Here is a 9,646-nt window from a genome sequence, read left to right on the forward strand (position 1 = left end):
TCCAAACTCATTCTATTAAGCTAATATCACCCTGATACCAAAACCAGACAAAGTCACATCAAGGAAAGAACTCTTCAGACCAATAGCCCTAATGAACATAGATGCAATAATTCTCAAGAATTCTGGCTAATTACATACGAAACACATTTAAAAAATAGTGCACCATGATCAAGTGGGGTTCATTCCAAGGATGCAAAGTTGGTTCAACATACAGAAATCAATAAATGTAATTTATCACATCAACAGACAAGAATCATACGATCATCTCAATAGATGTAGACACACATTTGACAACTACAGCACCTCTTTGTGTTCAAAACAGTAGAAAAACTAGGGGTAACAGGAATGTATCGCAACACTGTAAAAGCTATTTATGCTAAGTCCAAGGCCAACATCTTTCTAAATGGGAAAAAAAAATTTTAAATTCCCTCTAAAAACTGGAACAAGACAGGGATGCCCTCTTTCACCACTTCTATTCAACATAGTCCTTGAAACTCTAGACAGAGCATATAGACAGAAGAAGAAATTAAAGGGATATGAATAGGAAAAGAAGCACTCAAACTATCACTATTTGCCAACAACATGATTCCCAATTTACAGGATCTAAGAAACTCCACCAGAGAACTTCCAGAACTAATAAATGAATTCAGCAAAATAGCAGATGCCCTTAAACAGATGAATGGATAAAGAAACTGTGGTATATATACACAATGGAATATTACTCGGCATTAAAAGAGAATAAAATTATGGCATTTGTAGGTAAATGGATGGAGTTGGAGAATATCATGCTAAGTGAAGTAAGCCAATCCCAAAAAACCAAAGGTCCAGTGTTTTTCCTGATATGTGGATGCTGATTCCTAATGGGGGTTGGGGGAATATGGGAGGAACTTTAGATAGGGCAAAGGGGAGAGAGGGGAAGGGAGGAGTCATTGGGGTGGGAAATATGGTGTAATAAGATGGACATCATTACCATAAGTACATGTATGAAGACACCAATGGTGTGACTCTACTTTACGTACAGCCAGGTAAATGAAAAATTGTCTCTATATGTGTACTATGAGTTGAAATTCATTCTGATGTCATGTATAACAAATTAGGATAAATAAATAAATTTTTAAGATAACAAAAGTAGCCTGTGATACAACCAAAAAATTACATTGAAAGCTGGAGCGCCTTTGTACTTATAAATACATAGCCAAAAAGCTACTCTTGGCTATAAATAAAATCCTAAAAAGGAACAAGAAACGTGGGGTAAGTAAGAAAAGAATGGCAAGACAGCAGACTTAATCCATACCCCAAATTATATTGCTTTAATGTGACACAAATCACATGCAAATGGTGAAAACAATCACTTAAAAAATCAGATTGTCATATAGAATAAAAAGGTAAAATACAACTATCTGCAGTCTACAGAAAAACACTTTAAGAACAAAGACAGCAGTACAATGAATCTGACATCACTTTCCCATCTATATATATGTGATTAAATGACCAATGTAACCCCACATCGTATACAACCACACTAATGGGATCCTAAGTGGAAAACCACACAAAATACATTTGGGGAATCAAAGAGAAAGCCAGTGACTAAAATACCCATAAAATACAGCAAACATTTGATAATTACACAGTATATTTTTAAATAACCAATAGATCAAAAAACAAAACACATTTACTATTCAGTTTCACAGTTCCACTTCTCAGGATTTACTTGAGATAAGGAAAACCAAGGGCACCCAAAGACTCTGCGTAAATGTTCAGAGCAGCTTCATTCCTGATGGCCCAGCATTATAAATCACCAAAGTTTGTGATTCCTTTGATCCGTAAGTATTAGTATATGGGAAGGAACTATTGATAAATGGAACATGGATGAGTCTCAACACACATTGTGTCAAGTGAAGAACAGAAACATTCCATTCCATTTATATCAAATTCTCAGACAGGTAAAACAAAAAGAAGTAGAATGTAGATCAACACAAACTCATGCTGGTATAACAAGGAGAAATCACAGACTTTGGGGAACTGAAAAGTTTTTGTGAACTCTGGGAAGATGGGAAAGAAGTTACATGGGTGTACATATTAGTATAATTCCTTGAACTATAGGAACCCCTTCTTGTATTCAAATTATACTTTAAGTTTATTTTATTCAAGTTTATTTGTTTGTTAGCAACACTAATAAGATTTTATAAGGAGGGTGCTCAGGAGAACAGATATAGGTCAGTTCTCAAGATTCAGAAAATTTCTCGTGGTAAGCGGTGTTGAAATGGATCTTGAAGAAGGGAAAAGAGACATGATCTGGGTGCACCTGAGATGTGACCAGACAGCAATGCTTATTTATCACAAAGAATTTTTTGTCCAAAGACAAGTTAACTTTTTAAATCACCAGTCACATAAAATTCTAGATTTCCAGTTTTCAGGAGAAACATAGGCTGCATTCAGGCCAGAGTTTGACTGGGCACTTGACAGCTGGCCACTGCAGCTACCACCTTTGGAAAGGACACGTTTTTCCATCTCACGACAGACCCTGTCACTCCACGGCCAACAAGGGCACTGCTACCCCAGCCCTTACCTGCTCATTGCCAGCAGGTCATCAGAGGAGTTGATGCTCCTGTTTCTACAGAATCACTTGGGCTTAAAAACTTGTCATACAAGGGAAAGGACTCGAACTCTTTACATAAACATTAAAAGGATGTGGATGACCCTTTTCTTTGTTACTTCTCCAGGTTAACTCTCCATTCATCCTCCATTCCTAAGCAGGCAAAGACTGCAGTTCTGGGGACTTGAGGTCTTGGGCTCCAGACAGGCAGGTGACCAGAAGACTCACACGATGTCTTCATAGGAGCTGTGAGGGAAGAGAAAGGGAGACACCATTCAGGAAACAGGAACAGGGGATGGAGGAGAGAGGAGGAGGGAAAGAGCAGATGGAAGGGGAGACTCACCGGTGTCTCCTGATCCAATAGAAGCCTAGAATGAGCACAAAGAGCAGCACCAGGCAAGCCAGTACCACCAGGATGACCAAGCCCACAGAGATGTGGCTCCCACCTGCAGGGGACACAGGATGTGTGTCAGCCCAGGACACGGCCCTGTATCAAGTTCCCTGGTCTAGCACATGTGAGGGGCCAGGCGCTGCCTTTTTCCTTTCCTATTTAGAGCATCAATTTCTATTCCTCAGAAGTTTAGACTCCCCACCTTTCACAGGGTCTAGGCACCTCTACTACAGTTCATTTCACTATATAATAACGTAGCGTACAGGTGAAGCTGTGTAGTCAGGCAGCCCTGAATCTCTATCCAGCTCTTCCACCTTCTGTGAGACTCTGGGTAGGTAACCTATCTCAGCCTCAATTTGTAAAATAGAATAACAATAAGTGCTTCAAAGGAGAGTGGTGATGCTCAGGTAAAGCACTGGATGCAGAGTGGCCAGGCCCCCATGCAGGAAGCACTCAGTAAACCACAGCTCTCCTCGTTAACCTGCTTTTCATAATTCCCTGATCCCCATTCTGCTGGGAAATGAATCTTCCCAGATTCTGTTTTCATTTTATATGCAGTGCTGCTGGTTGAATCCTAGAATCTGGGGCAAACAACTGAGCTGCTTCCCTAGCTTTTACTTTTTGAGACAAGGTCTCCCTAATTTGGCTAGGCTGGCCACCTACTTGGAATTCTCCTGCATCAGCCTCCCCAGCAGCTGGGAATACAGATGAGTGCTGTCATGCCCAGCTTCCAGGGATTCATTATTTGCCAACAACTTCCAGATATCTGAGATTATCAGTCCCATTTCATCTTGCATTTAATACATCAAATGTCAGTCCTATTTTAGTTTCTAGACTCTATTTTCCTCCTTTCTGTAATTGGAATCTCATACTCAGGCCGTGCTGTGTGCCAACCGACCTTTCCGGGTCCTTCCCTCTATGCCTCTATGCTTCAGAACCACCTGTGTCCATTTCCAACACAGCCCCAGCCCTTTCTCACCCCAGTAGAGGACGAGGTCCTGCCCTCCTAGGCTGCTGTGCTTCACCCTGCAGGCCAGGCCAGCCGCCTCCCCAGCTGCCACATCCAGGGTTGCTCGGAGATACCACGTCTCATCACCATTGGGCAGGAAGTCACCTCTCTGAGTGCCCTGCTGCTCCTGTTCCCCTCGCATCCACATCACCCACACGGGCTTTGGGTAGAAGCCAGACACGTGGCACACCAGCAGCAGATGCCCAGGCCCAGGGCTGGGGCCACTGGACAGCCAGGCCTCGGGCTTCACTGTATCCAATAAGGGATGAGGAAAGCATAAGGTGAGAACTCTGCATCAGAGGTCCCAGGCCTCCTCCAAGGTTCATGCTCCCCAAAGGTCCACTTCTGGAGGTGGAGTCTCCAGGTAGCTTTGATCCCTTTGTGTCACCTTGTCCAGGAGACCCATCCCTCATCTCCTTCCCCTCCCCTGATCCCAGTGCCCTATAAATGCCTCACCTCCTACTCTAACACCCTGAGCTCAGCTGGAGCACACAGCATGTCTCAAACATTGTCTGAATCAATTCTGACCCACAGTCTTGATTTAATTCAACTCATGGAACCCAGCAGGTACTCAGTGACACTGGGTGATATGAACAAATACCCTCATGCCTTATCCATCCCCTATGTCTTGAACTTTGTCTGATGCTTAAATGAAAGCAAACCCTGGGATGGCAAAACCTACTTGAAGCTTAAAAGTAGGATAGATGGAGAGGACAGAAGGCTGACCTTGCTTCTCCAGTTCTGACTTCCCTGTCTCTAGGAGGCCATTCACAAATTGGGAGAAGATGTCATTGAGGAGCCACTGCACTGTTTCCTTTGTCCCATCATCCTGGTTGAGCACTTTGATGACCAAATCTACCCACTGGGGGGCCTGTGGGGCAGGCTCCCAAGCAGTTCCCTGGAAACTCAGGATATATTCTCCTTGATATGCTACATGGAGAAAGTGTTCTGAGACGTTCCCAGGGTGCACCTCACAGCCACCAGACAGCTGCAGCTCCATGGGATCTGTGGAGAGAAACGTGCAAAACTCAAATGAGCTTTAAAGGACTGAAAGGGAAGAAGGACAAGAGACTGGTACTGGGGTTACACGGGGGACCCACAGTGGAAGGAAATGAGAGTGGGTGGCCTGATGCCTGAAACTGGGGCATGACCAGGCAGAAGTGCAAGTGCTCAGAGGGGGAGAAAGCAGACAACCTCATCCCCTCTCCCAGCAGGACTTCCATGCCCATTCTCTCACTGTGGCGCCTGCCCTGGATCCCATCCGCTCAACTCACACTCTAAGGACAGCATTTTGGCGAATTCCTGTATGTCCCTGGTGAAGCTGCTTCGAAAAACCCGAAATATATTCTGCAGGTGGACCCACTGCTGGCTGCTGAAGGTGCCCTGGGCCCAGGGCTTCACAAAGCTGATGGTGTCAGAGGCGTTGCTCCAACTGTGCGTCTGCAGCTCCCCCAACAGGATTAAGGCGTCAGTGCGCATCCAGCTGCTGTTAGTGAAGGAGGAGATCTGGAGATAGCGGAAGAGGACACTCCTTTGCAGGACTGGGGACAAGAAGACTGGGTAAGTACAGCGAATGGCCCACGGAGCAGAGAGCACAGGGAAAGGAAAGAAGCAAAGCAGAAAGTGAGTCCAGGAGGATCAGCTGGGGGGTGCACCAACCCTGACATGTACCGCGCCAGGAGCCAGAGGCCCCTGGATCTTCATTGCATCCGTGTGCTCCAGGCTCCATGTCCCAATGCACATCCCAGCGCCATGGAGAGCCTTTCCCTAAGTATCAAGCCCGCGCCCTCTCTCCGCACTTTAGCGCCAGTACGCGGGCACCCTGGGCCACTCACCCTCAGAACTTCCCCACACCTGGGGGAGCACCCACAGCAGCAGGAGCCACCCGCACCCCATCCGCGGAGTCTGGGGACCTTCCTGGCTACGAACATAACAAAGAGCTGCCCTCCACGCCCCGCCCCCAGCAGGCTCTTGTGCTCTGCTTTTGGCAGGGACCCCAGCCAAGTCCCAATGGCAGCTCCTGCTGGGGTGCGCTTTACTCTTCTGCTAGACTGTCCCCCTCGCCCCTAGCGGTTCCATCTGCAAGGAGTCCCGAAGCTGTGGCTCACTTCACTGGGTTTCACAACCAACTTACTTTCCCAGGATCTGTCCCGAAGCAGAAGGAATAGGAAACAGCACATGCGACACTTTGCAACTGTTATCTGTTAAAATAGGACATTAGGTGTATCTGTGTTAGGTCTGCGATAGTGCCAAAAAAAGAATAGGAAATAATTTGCTTTAGCCATTGGGGTCGCCAGGTGGAGAGACTATGGGTGATTTTGATTTATTTTGCATATTTAAGTCTTCAAAAAAAAATCTACAAGTGAATCTATTACATTGTCCATAAACTACCACATTAAAACCAATTTTCTCAGTGTCCTGAGGTAGGATAGAAGACAGGATAGGTAGAAAGGAGACAGGGGATAAAAATCAAGAGTGGCCCGGATTTAAGGTTCAGATTTAAAAATCCACTTTCATATGGACTAAAAGTGCAGGTTTCAAAGTCTCTTTCACGTACTCTGATTACAAACAGCACTGTTCCAGCAGTTGTTAGTCCTCACCCACAGGACCTTAAATAACTTCTTTCCTGACCTGGACCCACAAGAAAAAAAAGGGTCTGAGAAATGCCTTTGCTCAACAAGTAGATATTCTTACTACTCATACATTGAGGCTGATACATCTTTATGTCATACTCTGCATCAAACCCTCAATGTTACACCAGTGTAGTAATGTTTAAATTCACAAGCAGAACAATGAAAACTCCCCAGGGGTACATTATAAGCCATTTTTCATCAAAAATAAATCAGAGAAGGAAAGGACCCTACTGGGTAATTGTTAACCCGTCCAATCACAGTCACAAAGCAGGACTAAACCACCCTCTTAGATCATGTCCCTGTACTACAAAGAGTTCACTCAGTTTGGGGAACTTGGTCCCATTTGCTCCCCTCACCAGCTTCCTGTTATAACCACTCTGACCTCAGGCTCTGAGGCCAATTTCTCAGGGGAGTCTTCTGAGCCTCCCAGACTGTGAACAAAGGCAGAAGAACTAGGCCAGCCCCACCTGCACTCCTTGCTCCTAACTTGCTTTGCAAACCTTTCTCCCAGCACCTGCAGAGCCTGTCATTATAGAAACATTCATGTGTGTGTCTCTTTCTGTGTGCTCTTGTCAATCAGCTGGAGGGACAGCACATGTAAGGATCACATCTCCTGGCTCCACTTCCTCTGATCTGACAACATGAATACTTCCCCTCCTCCCATAACCCCTGTGTCCCTAGAGAACAAGCATCTGCCCCTCAGCCTGAGCTGGGATCCTGGAGATCGCCCTAACCCACCTACCTTACTATAACGAATGTCCCAAAACAGTTTGAAAGAACACAGAAAACTTATTTTTGTAACAAATAAAGGTCTAAGTGATTAAATGAGAGTTCAAAATAGCCCAAATAGTGAACGGGAAGGAAACTGTGGGCATAGACGTGAAAAGAAAAGTACTGGGGACGGAATTGGAACAAATTAAATTCCATTTTTGTATAATTATGTCAAAATAAATCCCAATATTATGTATAACAGTAATGCAGTAAAAAAAGATTAGAAAAGAAATGGATCTTGCCACAGTGAGAATTAATCTGTGTATTAGAGGTGATTTTATATAACTGCAAAGAATAATGAACAGCTGAGCTGCGTATCCAGCTAGAAAATGAAGCAATGTTGGAAGCTCTGCCCACATGGAGCTGCCCTGTACCTCCCTCTGCCATTGATTTCATTGTATATTCTGAGGCCCTGCAGAAAGCATCTCTAAAGAGGTCACGGCAAGGGCAGAACTTTCCCTCTGGTCTTAGCCGAACCTCTACTGGTATCACTGGGCTTGGTACTTCCCTCCATTCCTCCTTTTACTTTACTTTCTTCAACTTCCTTTACTCTATTTGTCTTATCTATTGTTTAATTTTTATTAGTGCATTATAGGTATACATAAAGGTGAAACTCATTGTGGTACACTCACTCGTGTACACAGGATCCTTCATCAGTTTCATTCCACCATTCTTCACATTTTCTGCCTCTCCTCCATCCCTCTCCTCCAACCCCTATCTCTACTCTATTGATCTCTCTTCTGTTCTGATGGGATCCCCCCTCCCCTTTTTCCCCTTATTATGGTCTAGCTTCTGCATAAGAAAGAAAACACTTGATCCTTGACTGTGTGGGTCTGGCTTATTTCACTTAGCCTGATCCTCTCTGGTTCCAGTCATTTACTGCCAAAAGCTATGACTTCATTCTTCTTTATGGCTGAGTAAAGCTCCATTGTGTACATACACCATGCTTTCTTTAACCATTCATCTGCTGACAGGCTTCTGGGCTGGTTCCATAACCTGACTGGTGTGGATTGCACTGCTATAAACATCGATGTGGCTGTATCGTGATGGTAGGATGACCTTAGGTCTTTATGATATATGCCAAGGAGCTGTTGAGATCTATTTCTTAGTTCTATATTGTACACCTTAATTTGTCTATTGGTCCATTCCTATCTTATTACCATAATGATTTGATATGGTGGCCTCTGGGTTCGTATTTTGAATGGCAGATACTCTGACCCCATCATTACATTTTTTTCCTTATTTTGGAGCGATTTTAATCCTACTTAAAATTTTATTATTTGAAAAACTGGGGAGCTAATTAATATTTTGTTACACTAAGTGTCCTAAACCAAGAAAGGAATACATCTTTTCACTAATTCAAAATGGTTTTTATTCTTCAGAGAACTATACAGTTTTTGATATGTCTGTACTATTCATGTGAAATATATTCCTAAGTATCCTCTTTCTCTTTTTGGATTTTGAATACATCATTTATTCCCATTTCCATTTCAAGTTGTAGTTAACACATGCTTTCTTTTGTATGTGTTTATCTTTTTTACTTGAATAAACACCTTTATAAATTCTAGCAAATGTTCTTTCAAACAGGGTTGTTTGTTTGTTCTAGGTACATAGTCACATCATTGGTGAAATGGATTGAGTTCATCTCTTCCCCTGTCGGTCCCTCTGCCTCAGCAGCTACTCTTGGTCCAACAGAAGGGTGCACCTCCTGAATCCCCAGAGACTTCAAAGTCCAGAGGAAATTTCAACTGTCACATTCTGTGCCAGCTGATGACCTTGTTTAGGATTAGGCCACAAAAACTGTTTTTTTTTCCTATTTTTAGTTATACATGACAGTAGAATGTATTTGGCAGAATATACATACATAGAGTATAACTTATTCTATTTAGGTTTACATCCTTGTGATCATATACAGTGTGCAAATACAAGGCTAGGAAAGTTATGACCAATTAATTCTACTCTTTCCAATTCCCCTCTCCCCTCCCTTCCCTTCATTTCCCTTTGTCTAATCCAATGGACTTTAATTCTTCTCCTCCCCATGCTCTCTTGTTGTGGGTTAGTATCCACCAATTAAAGACGACATTCAGTCTTTGGTTTGGGGGGATTGGCATATTTCACTTAGCATGATATTCTCTAATCAATTACCATCAATTTACCAGAAAATGCCATAATTTCATTTTCTTTATGTCTGAATAATTTATATATATATATATATCACATTTTCCTTATTCTTTCATCTGTTGAAG

The 9,646-nt window shown here is 43.4% G+C and overlaps 1 protein-coding gene across 1 annotated transcript; it reads right to left on the reverse strand.

Moving 5' to 3' along the window:
• Nucleotides 1-1,287: 1,287 nt before the first annotated feature.
• On the reverse strand, nucleotides 1,288-5,932 carry LOC107156575 (antigen-presenting glycoprotein CD1d-like). The gene is made up of 6 exons (XM_048814640.1): nucleotides 5,832-5,932; nucleotides 5,271-5,537; nucleotides 4,723-5,001; nucleotides 3,967-4,245; nucleotides 2,940-3,042; nucleotides 1,288-2,842 (listed from the first exon to the last, which is right to left on the reverse strand). Exons 1-6 carry the CDS (start codon nucleotides 5,890-5,892, stop codon nucleotides 2,821-2,823), a joined length of 1,011 nt encoding a protein of 336 aa, XP_048670597.1. The 5' UTR covers nucleotides 5,893-5,932; the 3' UTR covers nucleotides 1,288-2,820.
• Nucleotides 5,933-9,646: the final 3,714 nt, after the last annotated feature.

This window comes from Marmota marmota, unplaced genomic scaffold, assembly GCF_001458135.2.
Source record: "Marmota marmota marmota unplaced genomic scaffold, marMar, whole genome shotgun sequence".
NCBI lineage: Eukaryota > Metazoa > Chordata > Mammalia > Rodentia > Sciuridae > Marmota > Marmota marmota.